The sequence below is a fragment of the Charadrius vociferus genome, unplaced genomic scaffold (genome assembly GCF_000708025.1).
Source record: "Charadrius vociferus isolate BGI_N301 unplaced genomic scaffold, ASM70802v2 scaffold158, whole genome shotgun sequence".
Classification (NCBI taxonomy): Eukaryota; Metazoa; Chordata; class Aves; order Charadriiformes; family Charadriidae; genus Charadrius; species Charadrius vociferus.
The window spans coordinates 3,873,200-3,889,670 of record NW_009661372.1 but is presented as its reverse complement, the minus strand read 5'-3'; the positions used below and the strand labels follow the sequence as shown (position 1 = coordinate 3,889,670).

At 38.2% G+C, this 16,471-nt stretch overlaps 1 protein-coding gene across 1 annotated transcript; it reads left to right on the top strand.

The window, feature by feature from the left end:
- The first annotated feature begins 80 nt into the window (after nucleotides 1–80).
- On the top strand, nucleotides 81–15,483 carry ALDH7A1 (aldehyde dehydrogenase 7 family, member A1). Its single transcript, XM_009893829.1, has 17 exons — nucleotides 81–98; nucleotides 525–590; nucleotides 2,260–2,340; nucleotides 4,443–4,566; nucleotides 5,162–5,294; nucleotides 5,920–5,964; nucleotides 6,985–7,062; nucleotides 7,707–7,804; nucleotides 8,810–8,851; nucleotides 10,226–10,320; nucleotides 11,205–11,289; nucleotides 11,572–11,678; nucleotides 12,447–12,563; nucleotides 13,015–13,112; nucleotides 13,278–13,351; nucleotides 14,286–14,361; nucleotides 15,166–15,483. Exons 1-17 carry the CDS (start codon nucleotides 81–83, stop codon nucleotides 15,218–15,220), a joined length of 1,392 nt encoding a protein of 463 aa, XP_009892131.1. The 3' UTR covers nucleotides 15,221–15,483.
- The last annotated feature ends 988 nt before the right edge of the window (nucleotides 15,484–16,471 follow it).

Genomic DNA, 16,471 nt, shown 5'->3' with positions numbered 1-16,471 from the left:
GAGGGGGGGGGGTGTGAAGGAGAGCAACGTGGCATTCACGTGGTAAAATTTGTGGGAGTCTTTGGTGTGAGGATAGCGCTATGGCGCTAACCTGCTCCGTTTGTATTTCAGGGTTCGATTAGCCCTTGATGTCCAGTGAGGCTGGTGGAGTGAGGCAGTCCTCACTGCCTTTGTTTAGTATTGTAGTAGTATTGAAGATAAAAGAAGATACATAAATATATGATGAATGCGTCCCCTACAGCTATTCTTTATGGATCATCCTTTGTCATCTGAAGGAAAATCTCTGCACACACGTTTTTTTGTATAGCCAGCACATACGCTTTTCCTCTGTAGAAACTTCAAGCAGCTCAACATGCCATAGAGGGACCAAACTATGGCAGGATATAAACTTCCTGTAAAAGTGGTATTCTGTAGCACAGTATTATCCACTAGAAATGTCTTGAGTTGGATGCAGAAGCTTCTGTGCTGCTTGTTTTGGGGTTTTGATTTTCCTAACTTTTTCTTTGACATACTTCCTCACATAGGCTAGTTTGGAGGATTATGAAGAAACAGTAAAGAAGGCTAAAGAGGCATGGAAGGTCTGGGCTGATGTAAGTTAACAGAGACTTATCTTTTATAACATATCTCTAGCAGGTAAATGCTATTAAATTGCCCGATCAGGTGAGGGTGTAAAAACAGGTTCATATTGTGTATATTACATTAAAGCAAAAATCTGCAATGAGGACCTCAAGAAACAAACCCAGACAACTTGCACATGTTACCATTGAGGTACAAAGATGAGGACATTGACTTGTGGAAAATGTTTGTTTTGAAAAGCCTGGCAAATTTACCCAGGTTTGTGCCTGTAAGCTGTTGCCAACAGGGCTGCTGAAGTTCAGAAACCTTGTAGCAAGCAAATTAGCCCTGTGGGTGTGTTTAACTTGGTGTTGCTGCATGCTTTCTGCCGCGGGAACTCTGCAGAATATTTGGACACCTAACTTGTGGTGGTAATCTTGTTCTCATGGGGTGAGGAAGAGTGCTGTTTTTGAGTGTGCTTTTTTTTTGTTCAACAGGTGTCCTGCTATTTCACAGAAGAGCTATGTTATTCCCAAACTTCAGTGTTGCATTGCTGTGTCAGACAATAACTAACCTATTTTTCCTTAGCAAGCTGTAGTTCTCAGTGTCCCTGTACAAGCTATGTCCAGCCCACATCCATTCTCTTGCTGGCCATGCCAGGCTTGTTTTTTATAGCTACTTGCCGCTTCTTTGATACAAGCTGAAGCCTGAATTTTGTAAGGTGTTGGGAATGCTGTAGTTTATCCAGCCTTGCCTGAAGAACACAAAGCTTAGGGCAAACACAACAGCTTCCTCAGCTTCCTCTGGATATGTTAGTATGTGTTCTTTCCTGCAATTTGTGGTTGTAATGTTGGAGAGTGCATGCCAGCTCCCAATACGTATGGAAATAATGCAAAAGCAGCCTGACAGAAAACAAAGAATCAACAGATTGAAAGCTTTAAAGCCTCGTCTCGAAGCCATTTGGTTTTAGTTTGTGAATTTGGGGATTTTTAGTGAGCCTATCTGAAACATTTTGCCTGTAAAGAGATATGCTTGCATGGTTTGCGTATTTGCCACTTCTATCTTTCCAACTGCCTGTTCATCAGCAGGTTCTAATTCTGCGAATCCTGTTGTATGCATGTGGTTTATTGTTGATCCTGGGTATTGGCTATTACCTAACATAATGATACCACATGAAAAAAAAAAATATATTTGGTATATGGGTTTAATTTTTCCATGACTGAGGTTTCTGTGCGTCTCAGCATCTGCTAACAAAATAAATGCCAGCAGCCATTGTCGTACTGAAACAAAAAGTTTGAAAATGTGATGTTAAGTACACTTCAAAAGCTCAGAAACCAGTAAGTGTGGGTTTGTAAAAAATGCTTGTTTCTTGAGGTGCAGCTGATTGTTTGGGGGCACTGTGGGTGGTGATAGCTGAACAGAAGTAGCAGAACTAATAATCTGAATGTTTCTGGCAATATTTAGTGGAACTGAAGGTTCGAACAGACATAAACGTGTGCAGTGTTATCAGTCCATGTGAGGCAGGAAACAGTTTCTTGTAAGCAGTGTGCATGATAAAAATGAATGAGTCTTGGGAAGACAGGGGAAAAAGCACAGCAATCACCGATTTCATACTGCAGGGGTAGAAAACTAGCAGTATATATGCATTGGAAGTCACAAATGTTCAATCTCAAATAAATTTCTGTTTTCTTTCTTTATGACTAGATCCCTGCACCTAAGCGTGGAGAAATAGTACGACAGATCGGTGATGCCCTGAGACAAAAAATCAAAGTTCTAGGAAGCTTGGTAAGGTGTTTTAAGAAGCAGCTTATCTTCGCAGAGGTAGGGTGGGCTGGGTGAGGGGGTGTGTGTGAAAGCTCTTTTTCTCAGTTTTTAACGTACCACTCTGCAATACTAATCTTAATAATTGTTAAAATGCTGTTAGTTCTGTTAGCTTGCTTAAAGAAATTTTAATTTCAAAAAAGGAAAAGAAAAAAATAAAGTAAGATTGCATTCTGGCATCTTACGCTGAAAATGGTAATATACAACAAGAAAAGAAAGTGTAATTCATTCTGAGCCTGTTCTCTGGCCGGAAGGAGTGTTACATCTGTTGCCCTGCTGTTTTCCCACTTGCCTGTCAGATAGGGCACTATCTGATACTAAAGGTGTCCTGAAAAAGACCTTCCTCTAATACAGAGCTTTTAACCTTGAGCTCGTTCTGGTGATCCACAGGATTTTGCAAACTGACACGTGGAGGTATAAGGCTTCAGAAGGTGTGATGGCCTTAATGAGATCTTCTTGCAGTGCTGTGCAGGACATAAAGGTTGAAGGACCACTCCTTTAAAACACCTGCTAGTTCCCAGGGAAGAAAAGCAGATAAGCAGGGAACTTGCCACTTTCCTTTTTCAGGGCTTGCCTATATATGCTGCTATTCAGAAACAACTGTCAGTGAATAACTCCACGTGTAGTCAAGCCCATATTGTTAACCTACAAACTGTTCTGCTGTTTCCCTTGATGTTGTCTCCTTAGCAGAGTTTCTGTGGTGGTATTAGAGTGCTAACATACTTTTGTATTCAAAAATGGTACAGCTTCCCTGGTGAGTGTGAACAGACGGAAGCTTGCTGTATGTTCATTGGACAAAACCTGTTGCTTATTGCCAGACCATTTTTCTAATTTTCCTAAACAGGTAGTAAGTCTGTTCAGCTCTGTCAGGATACATGGTGGACTTCAGGGTGAAAGCTGTGCAGTGGGTATCCAGGTTTTAGGACTTTTCCTGGCTTTAGGCTATGTAAAAGGGAATGGTATGGCAACTCATCTTTTCATACGCTTTGGAGATTTCCAGCATTGCCTCACAATGTCCTTTTCAAGTATCCAGTTGTATCTTGACAGTACTTACAGACTCACTGCTATGTTTCTTATAGTGAATGTGTCTGATGCCCCTCCATTTCTTGTCACAAATAGGGGCTGTTCCTTCTGTCTCGAGATGACCACAGGCATCACAGAAATACCTAGAAATAAATTTAGTCACCTTTATTTTAACCTTTGTGTGTGGAATAAAATCTTTTGTCAGTCCTTTGAACCTGATTCCTCACTTAACAGCTTTTTCAAGCTAAAGTGGTAGGTGATATCTGCATGAAAGTCACACCTAGATGTAAAAGCATGACTGTAAAATGAAGTGTGGGTAAGTGGGTGACTTCTCAGTTCCTAAGCTAGTGATTTTTTTTCACTTTTGAAGGAAATTATCTTCAAATACAAGCTTATTCTTATTCATACTCTGTATGTCTGTTGTGTACTTCTAATGTACTTTTAACAGAAGGACATAGTTTAGGATTGAATTCCTCTGGAAAAAAATTTTAAAAAAAGATCCTAAACATCCCAGGTTACTAAAATACCAAAGATGTCAGTGTCTCACACAGCAATGTCTGAAAATGGAATCTCTCGAACACTTTGAGATGTCATAAAATGAGTAGTTTGCTTATGAAAAATGTAAATGACTGTTTTCTTTTGCTCAAGCAGAGTAATCCCTCTTTTCCAATTTATTCTATGCTTGGTCCACAATGGATGCAAACATCCTGATGGAAATTTAGTGTTTCATTGATCTAAACTTATAAACCTCATTACTGTTGGATATTCCTTTCAGTAGGTTATTTTTAATTTCCTCTGTTCATTAATTTCTTCTTCTAATTTCCTCCTATTTTATGGCAATATGACTCCTGTTTAGTTGTCTATTGTGTTCTTTCTTTAAGCTGTGAATAACTTGGGAAGAGGTGAATCTCTTCTAATAAAAAAAAGTGAATTAAATCTTACTTGGTGTGCAGATATACTTGACATTACTGGGAGACAAAATGTATTGGGCACTCAAGGGAATTTTAAAAAAAGTAAATTTGTCTTGCTCTTAATTTTTTCAGGTCTCTTTGGAAATGGGAAAGATTTTTGTTGAGGGTGTTGGGGAAGTGCAGGAGTATGTTGATGTCTGTGACTATGCTGTTGGTTTGTCCCGAATGATTGGTGGACCTATTTTGCCTTCAGAAAGTAAGTATGTGTGTATTTTGGTTTTTGGTTGGTTTTGTTTTGTACAAATGAAGAGATGGAGATCTATCTTAAATATGTGCTGATGTAGTGCAGCAAAATCTCCGTACTGTGAGTTATTTAGGGAACATGTTGTCTAGGAATAGATGTGCTGGTGGGCAGTAGCGCCACCTAATGAAGTATCTAGCCTGTGGCATACAGCAGGAGAGGCAATAGATGTTCTCTCCCCTTCTTTGAAGCGTTAGATTCTCTTTGATTTCTTTGTTAATGAAGGTGCTAGGGGAAAGTATGTAAAAAGTTCAGCAGTGTACTTAGAAATGAGAGACCTCTTTGTCAGTTATCAGTTAGAAAACTGATTACACCATTCTGTTAACTGAATAGTTTAAATAGTAAAACTTTGTTTTGTTGTTTTATTAGGTTTTTCCACAATCTAGCTAACCTTATTCCAGTAAGCTGCACAGAGCACATATAATACAGCTCTACACAAGCTAGTGTTCTGATGGGCAGAGGAGTGATGCTAGACCCCTTGCTCACTTTCTCCTTTTTAAAAAAACATTACATGGATGCAAATTGTGTTACGTTGTGTCTTTGCCTTCAGGACCCGGCCATGCCCTTATAGAGCAATGGAATCCCGTTGGGTTAGTAGGAATCATCACGGCCTTTAACTTCCCCGTAGCAGTTTATGGGTGGAACAGCGCAATTGCAATGATCTGTGGCAACGCTTGCCTCTGGTAAGATATAGCTCTCCAATGTGCTAATGGTATTTTAAAATTAGAGAGCTGTTGTGTCAGGCGTGAAATTGTTATCAAATGTCTGGTGTTTCTGCATATTTGATTCTGTCTCACATAAGCTTTATTTCTATTTATTTTTAGGTTCGCTTGTAGTAAAAGACCTTTTTTCTATTTTGTGATAACCTCTTTTATGAGATACTGAGCTTCAGACCTGTCTAGGACTTAGCCAAATGGCCTGTTAGTAAAGAACCCAGGTTGAGGTCTTGCAGCAGTTCTACCAAACAGTTAAAGTTTTCAGAATTGGTACAGCTCAAAATAAGAATGAAAATAAGTAGCTTTACTTCCTTTCGCTGCTCCTGCCTTTCTTTCAACTACCTGCTTCACTCTAACGTCTGGCATAGCTCTTGTTCGTGTAGATTTCAGTTGAAGCTCTGAATGCTTAGCTGTGAAAAGAAACACTTAAGTTCCTGTCTTAACATGCATCTAAAAACCAGCCTAACCAAAGTGTGCTGTGTTTTAGATACCGTAAAGTTTGCATATGTCCATTATTTCTTATTCTTAAAGAACTGAAAAGAAAATAATGTCATTCTTCTTTTTAAGGAAGATTTTTTTTTTTCTTTTTTAGGAAGGGTGCTCCTACAACATCCCTCATTAGTGTTGCTGTTACAAAGTGAGTTCTGGTTTCTTTGCTTTCTGTTTGGCTTTTGAAACAACGTATTTTCTATTTGAGGTAATGCTTAGTGGTCAGAAGAACTGCTTTCCCCTTGTTACCTAAGAAATAATGGGATATATAGGATGTTACCTATACTGTTGGCCATTTTTTTCTGGGACCAGCGCTGTGCTTCTGCTGAAGTGGGGCTAGCTATGTGGTTTGCTTCCTTGTAAAAGATGAATTGCTCACAAAATTCAGCTTCCCTCAATCACAAATTCATGTTTCAGAATCATCCCTTTTTTTGGGAGTCTCAGGCCAACATCAGCACCCAGTTTCTTGACAAATTCTTCTGGCTGGCTGTGTAGACCTGTATCCTGAAGATGCCTTCACACAGTCTTTATTATCCAAACCTACTAACACCTTAGCATGTGTTTCCAGGTTTGAAAACTCATTCTTGATAAAAAGGAGAAGTCCAAAGAATAAATGTCACAGCAATACTTACTCTGGGTTTACTGTTACTTTGCTTACTATATTAGCATTTTAAATACTTATCTATTGTATGCTACAAATAACATTTATTTTTAACTGCTGAATATAAATAGGCCTCTTTAAAGCTACAAGACTTACTAATTAGTTATTTTAATTTTAACTCCCGAGAACAATGGCACCAAACTATTTAGGAGTATTTTTTGTAACTCTATGAAATTATATAAATGTCTGTTTCTAATGGTGAAAGACTGTATGGCCAAGGTTTTTACACACTGATCTAATGCATGTCTGGGCCACTTGTGTGGATGCATAATTAATATATTTTAAAGCCAAGTCTTACTTCTGTGTGAGCTATGATTGTAACACCAAAATCCTTGATGAGAGAAGTGTGTTAGGTATTGTACAAATTGCAAGTCAATTCACTGCAAGATTGCTGCTTTTTAAAAATCTGTGGCTTCTTCATGTGCGTGGTCAGACAGTTTTAATGGTTCATTGCCTATTACATGCAAATGTAAGAAATCTCTGAAATTTTTATATCTTTGATTCTAGGATAATTGCCAAAGTCTTGGAGGATAACAAAGTGCCTGGAGCAATCTGTTCTCTGGTTTGTGGTGGAGCAGACATTGGGTAGGTAACGTTTCTTGTGTTTTGGGAAGATGTATAGAGGATAAAGAATAATTTTTAAGGTACTTCTTCTAAAATTGTTAAGAGTTTTCAATTTCTAGCCCATTGGCCTTTTGGACCACTTGTGGAGGATAATACTTCCCCATTTTCCATGCTTACATAGGGCTCTGCACTTGCCCATAGATGCACGCCTGTGCTTGGAAGCTGTGCAAATTAAATTGTTTTGTTTTGATTGTTACAACGAGGAAATTCTCAGTATGAATGTATATTCAGATGTATCCTTTGAGCATTTCAAGAGAAGACAAAACAGATGTTAAGCGTTAAAAAAAGTCATAGGTATGCATATTTTCTTAGGGAACATAACAACTGCAGCTGATCTCACTACATACTTTAGATTGAATTTCAAAATTAGTACAGGTGATGCTTTTATGGCATGAAAAGGGGAAGGAGAGCACCCTTGTTCCTCTTTTCTGGCTAAGGAGGAGTTTTCCTACCATCTCCTCAGTGACTTACCTGGTGTTTTTGAAGAAGTGGCTTTGACTTTAAAAGATCTCCCTGGTTGAAGTTGGTTTATGTGGAGGGTGCAAGCAGCTTTTCCAGCTGTCTGCTCTTCCACTGAACATGGTGGTATGTCTCCCCTTGTGCAGGACAGCAATGGCAAGAGATGAGAGAATGGACCTGTTGTCCTTCACTGGCAGCACGAAAGTGGGCAAGCAGGTAGCGCTTATGGTTCAGGAGAGATTTGGTGAGTGTGTAGGGTCTTCTCCACTTCATATCTTTCCATGGTTGGGAAAGGCAGGGGAGTTCCATAGGATTTTAAAATAACAGCTTGTTTCCCTTACCTCATGTAACTTTTTTTTTTCCAAACAAAAAAACACTTGGTGGAAATAGGATGTTGAAACTGCTCAGAGCTAGATACTGCATTTTTCAGTTAGTTCTGCCACAACTCATCATTTTTTTTCGAGGGTATCCACAAATCCATGTTCCTACAGTTAATTCAGGGCAGAGGGAGGGTGGCGCATGAACATAATTGTATGGAGATTGTTGAGATGAACAGCCATGGCCTATGGTCTTTCGGCAATATGTTCATGGAGAAATGCCCCCTTGCATTTTACTCTTTATAAATACAGGAAACAAGTTATGTTTTTGTTGCAAATATTGAAAAGTGTACAGGCATGAATACATGCACAGCTGCTGGATTCTAACTCTTTAAACAGAAAACCTTGTGAACAGGATTTTCTCATTTTATACATTTGAAATTCATAGGAGTGTTAAAAAAAAATAATATCAGAACAGATTGCAAATGTTCACCCAGAAGTGGATGGTGATTTTTTTTTTTTTCTCTCAGATCCGAGGTGAAACAGTTGCCAGAGAAATAAACAAGCCTGGTTAAATTAATGTATTCATTTTGATCTCTGTAGCACCTCCTCCTCTTCTTTGTCTGCATCATACTACTTATGCTGCAACTTTTTCTCCTTTCATCTCTTCCTTTCCAGTGCTAGTTTTGCACTTTTCTTAATCTTCTTTCTGCCATAACTGCTCTTCAGCTATCTTTCTTCACAATATGTGATAGATGTAGTATTTGGTGTAATTTTCTGCTTTGACTGGAGTAATTAGTTGACTGTGATGCCTAAAACTTTTTGTCTATCCAGTAAAATATGTTTAATGAAACTTAGCTTTAGTTAGAGGTGAATGCACTGAATGAGGTGCATGTGCGCATAACGTAACTTGTTTTGTGTGTTTTTATTAGGTCGAAGTCTGCTGGAACTGGGAGGAAACAATGCCATTATTGGTAATATGCACTGTAGAAATTTAGTCCTATAGATGATATTTGGAAGTTAGTATACAAATGTTTGTAGCGAATTGTCTGGGTTTTTTTCTTTTTTTTTTCCACATTGGGTTCTTAAAAAGTATGTAGTAGAATGTTGGGGTTTTTCTGTCTTCACTATTGTGGAGGAGTAGTGTTTTAAGATAAAAAATTGAAGTTTAAGATCTTATTTGTATTCAGCGTTAAAGTGATTAAGGGAATGAGAGAAGCAGTAAGCTTCAGTAATGGATGTGGACAATGCTAAATGAATTTAATTTTAGCATAGTTCTGATTTTGTGAACACCACATTTTTAGCATTTTAGAATACAAGTACATATATATAAAGTCCAAGACATTTATGATACTTGAAAGCAAAGCATGCTGATATTTATTTCATTAGCAGGTTTTACAGGTTTAAGTAGCTTAGGGTATCATCTAGTTCCCAGAGAGATATAACATAAACACTATGAAGCTGAGCAATGTGGCAGAAAGAAAATACAAGCTAGGTAAATACCCAAATTGCTGTCCCATTGTGTTGTAGCCTTCTGTTTCACCTTTCTCATATTATGAACAAATGTAATTACCTATCTAGAATATTAAGCTCTTTTGAAAATCATATTTGAGCAGGTCATTCTTTTTTTACCCTGTGCTGATTTGCAGCCAGTAGCATAAACTTGCTTTATATTTAGAAAATTGTTTCCTTTTTCATATGAAAGTCCTGCTTTTTCTTGAATTGGCTTTGGATGATAGCATAAACATTGTTTGGTTAAACTTTGTCCCAAATGAAATAATAGTTTTGGATACTCAGAGAATTCTGTGGGAGTGGTTAAGCTGAGTGATATTTTGGGGATCCTTTGAGGCTGATACATACTAGCTTCGCTTTAAACATCCCAATGTCTTCTAGCCAGATGAATTTGTTCAGCTCATTTGCAATTTACATTATTGAGTACCTGTGTGTGTTAGCTATTTTTTTTGCGTGCCATCTGGATGCATTTTACCATTGTTTCTCTGTGCTGCTAGACATCTTCCCACTGAGAGAAGGACAAAGTGATGAAACTGCTAGAAACTGCTTGTAGTTTCCTGAATTAAAATAAAGCTGAGGTTCTTTGCAAGCTTTGTTGCAAAAGACTCTCTTCAGTTGTTCAGACCTACATTTGTGTCCAATTGCATGTTTCTAATTCCAGGTGTAAAAGTAATAGAAGTTTTGAGGTGTTTCTGTCTATCATAGTGTGTTTGCTAGTGCAACTATTCCTAATGCTTCTTGAGCAACCTGTCAGTTTATTGTATTGTTTAGTGTCTTAAGTCTTGCGAACTGCCTGTTTACTTCAGTAACATGCTGGTATTTTAATTTTTGTTAAGTATTTGAAGATGCAGATCTGAACCTAGTCATCCCATCTGCTCTATTTGCTGCTGTGGGAACAGCAGGTCAGAGATGCACGACTGCCAGAAGGCTGGTGAGTAAATCTGTATTGTCTGGTTTGGGTAGCTCTGAATTTAAACTTATTCCAAATTAGCTCAGAAAATGCCTGACAATTCCAAATACTATGCAGAGCAACAAATAATCTTTGAAACACGTTTTTACTTTGTCAAAAAATCAGTATGATGGGAAAACAAGATGGTGGTTTGTCATTTCACTATAATTCTAGCTCTAAAGAGTTTCTTTGAATGTGTTTCTAAATGCATCTGGTGCTAAAACTCGGTAAAATAAAACTTACCATAGTTCCTGTGTTTCTGATTTCATTGCCAGACCTCCTTTGCTTGTGCCTGCTACAAATGCTGGTGCAGGGTTTAGATTTCAGCAAAGCAAGGGGATGTGTGTTGCTTTCTTTATTAATTTTTAATCAATCCTTTTCAACAAGTTTATAAGGTCTTATAATGTCAGCCTGTGTCTGACATCAGTCTTTTCAGAGTTAGGTTTATTGGGTGAATATTTGTCAAAATTGATGTGGATTGATACATCCAATTGACTTTGGATGTATAGGGCAGTGATTCCTCAAATTATAGCAATAAAAAAATCACTTGAGTATCCTAAAACGCTTAAACGAAGAGTTTACGGAACATATTGATACTATTGATCTGAGATGGGGTACAATTAAAACAGGTTTTTGTTTCATTACTTCTTGTAAATCTTCATGGTGAAGATTTTTAGATCTTCGTTTTGTGATGTTGATGCTATTTTGAGGCCTTGCTCGTGTGTTTATTTTTAACTTTTGGATTTGCTGAATACGAGCAACACTATCTCCACACTTCATTCAGCCCTCTTCAAAGTGCAGTAGTCCTTCAGGAATAGTAACATAGACTGAGCTGTCTTACAACCTTCTTACCACATTTTGTTTAGTTCCTCCATGAAAGCATCCATGATGAGGTGGTGGCAAAGCTTGCTAAGGCCTATGCCCAGGTCCGCATCGGTGATCCATGGGATTGTAAGTAGCCATTTCCAACTTATGGGTTTAGGAGACAAGTTTCTGTTTGTTTCTTTCTGTTTGAATTCTGAAGAGATTATGGATCAAACTTATCTAATTGTAGCAGTAGAGAGGGATAGCTGGTTTCATTTAGAATACAAACTCTGAAAGGGAGATGAAGAATCCAGCTAATATTGCTCATCTTGGACAGATTAAATAATTACTTGCAAAATGTTATGATAAGAATATTTACAATCACACACAGTTTTGCCGAAAGTGTGTCTTTGGATCTTTTGTTTTTAGCTGACACTCTGTATGGACCTCTTCATACCAAAGAAGCAGTGAAAATGTTCCTTGATGCAGTAGAACAAGCGAAAAAACAGGGTGGCTCTGTGGTCTATGGTGGAAAGGTGATTTACTTTTATTCTCCTTGCTACCTTTAGTGCTCTAGGAAAAAAAAAATACAGTAACGTGGTGGTCTAGGCCAAGATTGTACCTCGTTTTGTCCTGTCAGCCATTACAGGATGTTAAGTTAGTCAGTCTGAGAATGTTTCAATTGCAGTCATGTCTTAAGTGCAAAGACAGGTCTACTTGGAAGCTACCTTCTCCTCTAAGAAATGGCTAAGAGCTTTTGGCAGTTCCTTGCACTACCTATCTGCAGGTAATGGTGAAAGTACAAACAGCAATGTAAATGGTTAATATCAAATGTGTAACGAAGAAAAATTTGTACTCTGGCCCTGGATTCACAATATCAAACTTGAGGAAATACTGAAGATTCAAGAGAGACACTTGCACGTCTTCATCATAAGGGATGTTTAATTCTCATAGATTTAATGTCCTGGGAATTCTTGTCTTTCACTGGCACTTTATTCCTACTACCTTTAAAGTTCTAATCAGCTTACTAATCATGTTACAAGTAGGAGAAAGCAAGTGGGTTTTGTCAGCTGCTAAACTTTGAGATTTAATAACCTGCTTAGTAGACTAAGTTATGTTTCTGTATTTTAAATATTTACGCAAGTAAAATTTAAGTTATCTACTCAGATGACCTGACCTTCTGTTTCTGATTGCTAGACATGACTACGGTAATCAGACCATGAAGGATTCCCTTCCTACAGTAGTACTGAGCATGATGCGGGTTTGAACTTACTCAGGTGTTTCTTCTTTTATGTGTTTTGAAGGTTATAAATCGCCCTGGAAATTATGTTGAACCAACCATTGTGACTGGCCTTCCTCATGATGCACCAATTGTCCACACTGAGACATTTGCCCCCATACTGTATGTGCTGAAATTTAAGGTAAAATAACAATGGGGAATTAGTTGGGTGTCAAGGTTGCTAACAGAAGAGAGAGGAGAGAGATTTCAGATGTATGTCATGTTCGTGTAATTGTCCCAGCACTTCAAGAAGCGGTAACTGTTGTTCTGCACTGTGGGATATCCTCTGTAATAGCTTACCTCACTGTGTAGCTACGTTTATGCGTTTTCTGTGAAGAGCACTGGAGTTAAGCTGAGAATCTGTACAGGAATAGATTTCTATTGTTCATGTCAAGCTGCTCAAAAGTAGGTTGTGTGTTTTGTGCAGAGGTGGAGGTATCCTGTTCCTGACTCAGTGTGCGTCTATTTGCCAAGTGGCACTCAGCATATTTGCATTATGGCTGTGGTATGGTGGGATTTTTCTCACAGTGCTTCTTTGTAGCTGCTTTGCTTTGAATGGTCATGATTTAACCATTGACACGTGCTCCTTTTAGGAGGAAGAGGAGGTTTTTGCCTGGAATAATGAGGTAAAACAAGGTCTTTCCAGCAGCATCTTTACCAAGGATTTGGGAAGGATTTTCCGCTGGCTTGGGTAAAATTTAAATTATTTTTCTACCTTCCTGAATCACAAGATAGCAGTCTTTTGTGTCTTTTGTAAACCTATGCACAATGCTAGTTGAGCATTTTATAGCCCTCATTTTAGGGAAGGAGCCTTTCCTGATCCTGAGGAGCAATTGTGTGTTGTCTTTGTTTGTAGGCCAAAGGGATCTGACTGCGGCATTGTGAATGTCAACATCCCAACCAGTGGGGCTGAGATTGGAGGTGCTTTTGGTATGTTATGGTTTTCTCTTTATCCTTCAAATTATTAAATCCTCTAGCATCAGGTCTAGAGACTTGGCATTATTCCTCAGGCTTCATTTTTTTTTAAAGGTGGGGAATTTTTTTCCCCTAATGACTCTGGAAGAGAATAAAACATTGCCACTGCAAAACTAGTATAATGTAGGTCTCCTTCTCTTATTTTCAAGGTTTTAATCAGTCCATTTAAATAACCAAATCTTGAAGAAATCAATGAAGTGACTTTTGAATTATAATGCTTTAGCAGAAAACAGAAATTGACTAGAAGTAGTTGGATTTCAGCTTTTAAAAATGTCTGTATTTAGTTTTCAAATATTCCATGTATCATTTTTTTCGCCTCATCAAGGGAGTGTAACTCAGAAATATGTTCTGAATGTGGTTAGAGATGTGGCTGAGTGGAAAATTGTTTAAAACAGTTTTAATTAAAACAGTCTTGAGCATTTTTGTTCTGTATGTTTGCCTTTGTATATAAAAACTACAGCATAAAGTATTTTTGTGAGAAGGTCTTTAAATACATTTTTGCCTTTGTTTCTCTTTTTTGTGTATACTGAAGGAAGTGGGGGAGGGAAGAAGAAATATTCACCTTACCATTTAAACAGTACAAGAACCAGCACATTCTTGTACTTTTGTCTCACGTTAAAACAAAATATCTTTAAAACAAGGTCCTCTGGTGCCAGCATGATGAGACTTTCAACTCCAGAGAGATGTTTTTTGGATCAAGCATGAGGAGAGAGCTAGCTGTGTGAGTTGTATGTGGTGGTCTTCTGGTAATTTATTTCAGATACGGAACAAGGGCAAAGGAATAGCTTTTCCTGTGAATTTTTATAAAATAGCTCACTTCCTGGAGTTAGTCCAGATTCCCATGCTCAAAAAAAAATTCAAGTTTTCATTTATAACCTTTTTCCTACAGGTGGTGAAAAGCACACTGGTGGGGGAAGAGAATCTGGAAGTGATTCATGGAAACTTTATATGAGACGGTCTACTTGGTGAGGCAGACTTTTTAAATTCCAAAGAAATCTAAATTACAGATAAACTTGTAAAAGTTCAAAATTTATAAGTCCTTGACTACAGGAGCTTATCTTCGCTAAATGCGAGATAACCATGTATGAGTGTAATTGCCTTTTCTTCATGCAGGAATTTACATCTGTGTTCCTAGTAGAAGGTTATTTGAAGGGTCTACATAAAGACCTTTCTTTACTCACTGTTCTTCAAAAGGAAACAAACAAAAAAATCTGCTTTTTTCCCCCCTCTTTCCTGATTTTAAACTTGGCTAAAAATTAATTTACTGAAACCTGTCAGGAAAACATGAAGTGGCAACCACAGTGAGGGGGCCACCATTGCCAGTGGTGGGTGATTTTTAGATACATGTTGGGTATCTATCCATAAATCTCCCGATAGCCTGTAGTGGTTGACCCTTCCTGCTCTCAGCTGGCCTCCCTAGACTTTATGTCTGCTAACTTTGGTTTCCATGCAAAGGCTTATGAATGTGAGAAATCCCACCTTGATTTTCCTTTATGGACGTTCTCCTAGTAAGAGAATAAATAGGGAATGGTACTTTACTTTCTCTTTGATCTATCATGGAAGAGATAATGTGAATGTGGCTTTTCCCCGTACGTAGTTACTATATTGAAACCAGAGTAAATCCAGTGCATAACTTTAAATTGACAAACTGCTTACAGAAGTCTTTTATATATGTGTGGCAGAAATCAGAAACCTCATATATAGGAAACGGACTGTATAATCTGTCTCAGAGATCAAGTCTGGTCTCTAAATACTTGTTTCTCTTCCAGTACAATCAATTACAGCAAGGATTTACCTTTGGCTCAAGGAATCAAGTTTCAGTAACAGCCTTATGAACAGCCGTGCCATGAACTCTGCTAGCATTTCAGAACCAAGCACCTTCTGAGCCTCGTGGTGAAGAAAACTAATTATCTGAAACTTATCTGCAGCAAGGATACTAATTCTGTCAAAAAAATCAGCTACTCTAACATTGCTTCACTTTCAATGTATGAAATTACTACTTCAGTCGTCAGATGAGAAGTATGTGGTATTTGGGAGGAAGGGAGGATGACTGAAACTAACAAACTCGGGTTCAGGCAGCCTGGATAATCTTCTCTTGCCTTATCACTATATTTCAGTATCAACGCTGTCTGTATCCCCTGCCTCCTCACCACTCGCTGATGTTTCCAGCTAGGAGGTCAATGCTTCAAACTAAGTGCTAAGTTTCCTACAGATACCTGATGCTGGGGGGGTGGGCAGTACAGGGCTATTTTTCAATGCATAAATAAAGGAACATTTTGTGAGATATTTTGGGCTTCTAGTTTTCTTTTTGTTCGTTGTTTTGGAGCAGAAACATTCATTTGACTGTCGATTTTCACACACTGAGCTGCTAACTGGGAGAAGTATCACTGGGCTAAAATAGCTGCTTTAGTTTTCCTGCCTCTCCATCAGAAATGAGACTTTCACCCGGTGTGTTGGGAGTTAAAGGGTAAGACCAAGGACTACTGCAGTCTCTTAGAACCTCCTTTTAATGCTAGGAGTCACAGCAAATTCAGATTATCACAGCCCTTGTGACACCCTACAGCCAAACCAGCTGAAGAACTGGAGATGCAGCCAGAAGGAAATACTCTTCCAGAGAGAATTTGCTGACTACAGCTGTCAGCACCTCATTTAGGAGCCTTGCTCAGAATCCAGGATGAGAAAAGGCACTAGGCTGATTCTACCTTTCCATGGAGCAATGTCAGAGGTTTTCAATGCACTGTTTTTGGAGGAGATATCTTTTCCTCTCAATCTTATGTAGCAAACTTCCACAATCTCTGAACATGGCAGAACTGTTCATTTTGGGGTCAGATTCTACTACTCTGATTTGGCTTCTGATTTATTTTGGCGCTAAGATGTTACAATAGCAGTGTCATCCAAATCGTGTTAAAGGTCCAACATTCCACAATGCTAGTTGATCGTCTTTCAGTTTAGTATCTAGTTTTAAAATACATAGTGTTTTGAGTTTAACATCTGTATTATGTAAGGTATTTTGAATGTCACTTTCTAGAGAACAAACAGTAGGCAGCCAAAGTTTTTTCCTACTGAAGTTCAAAG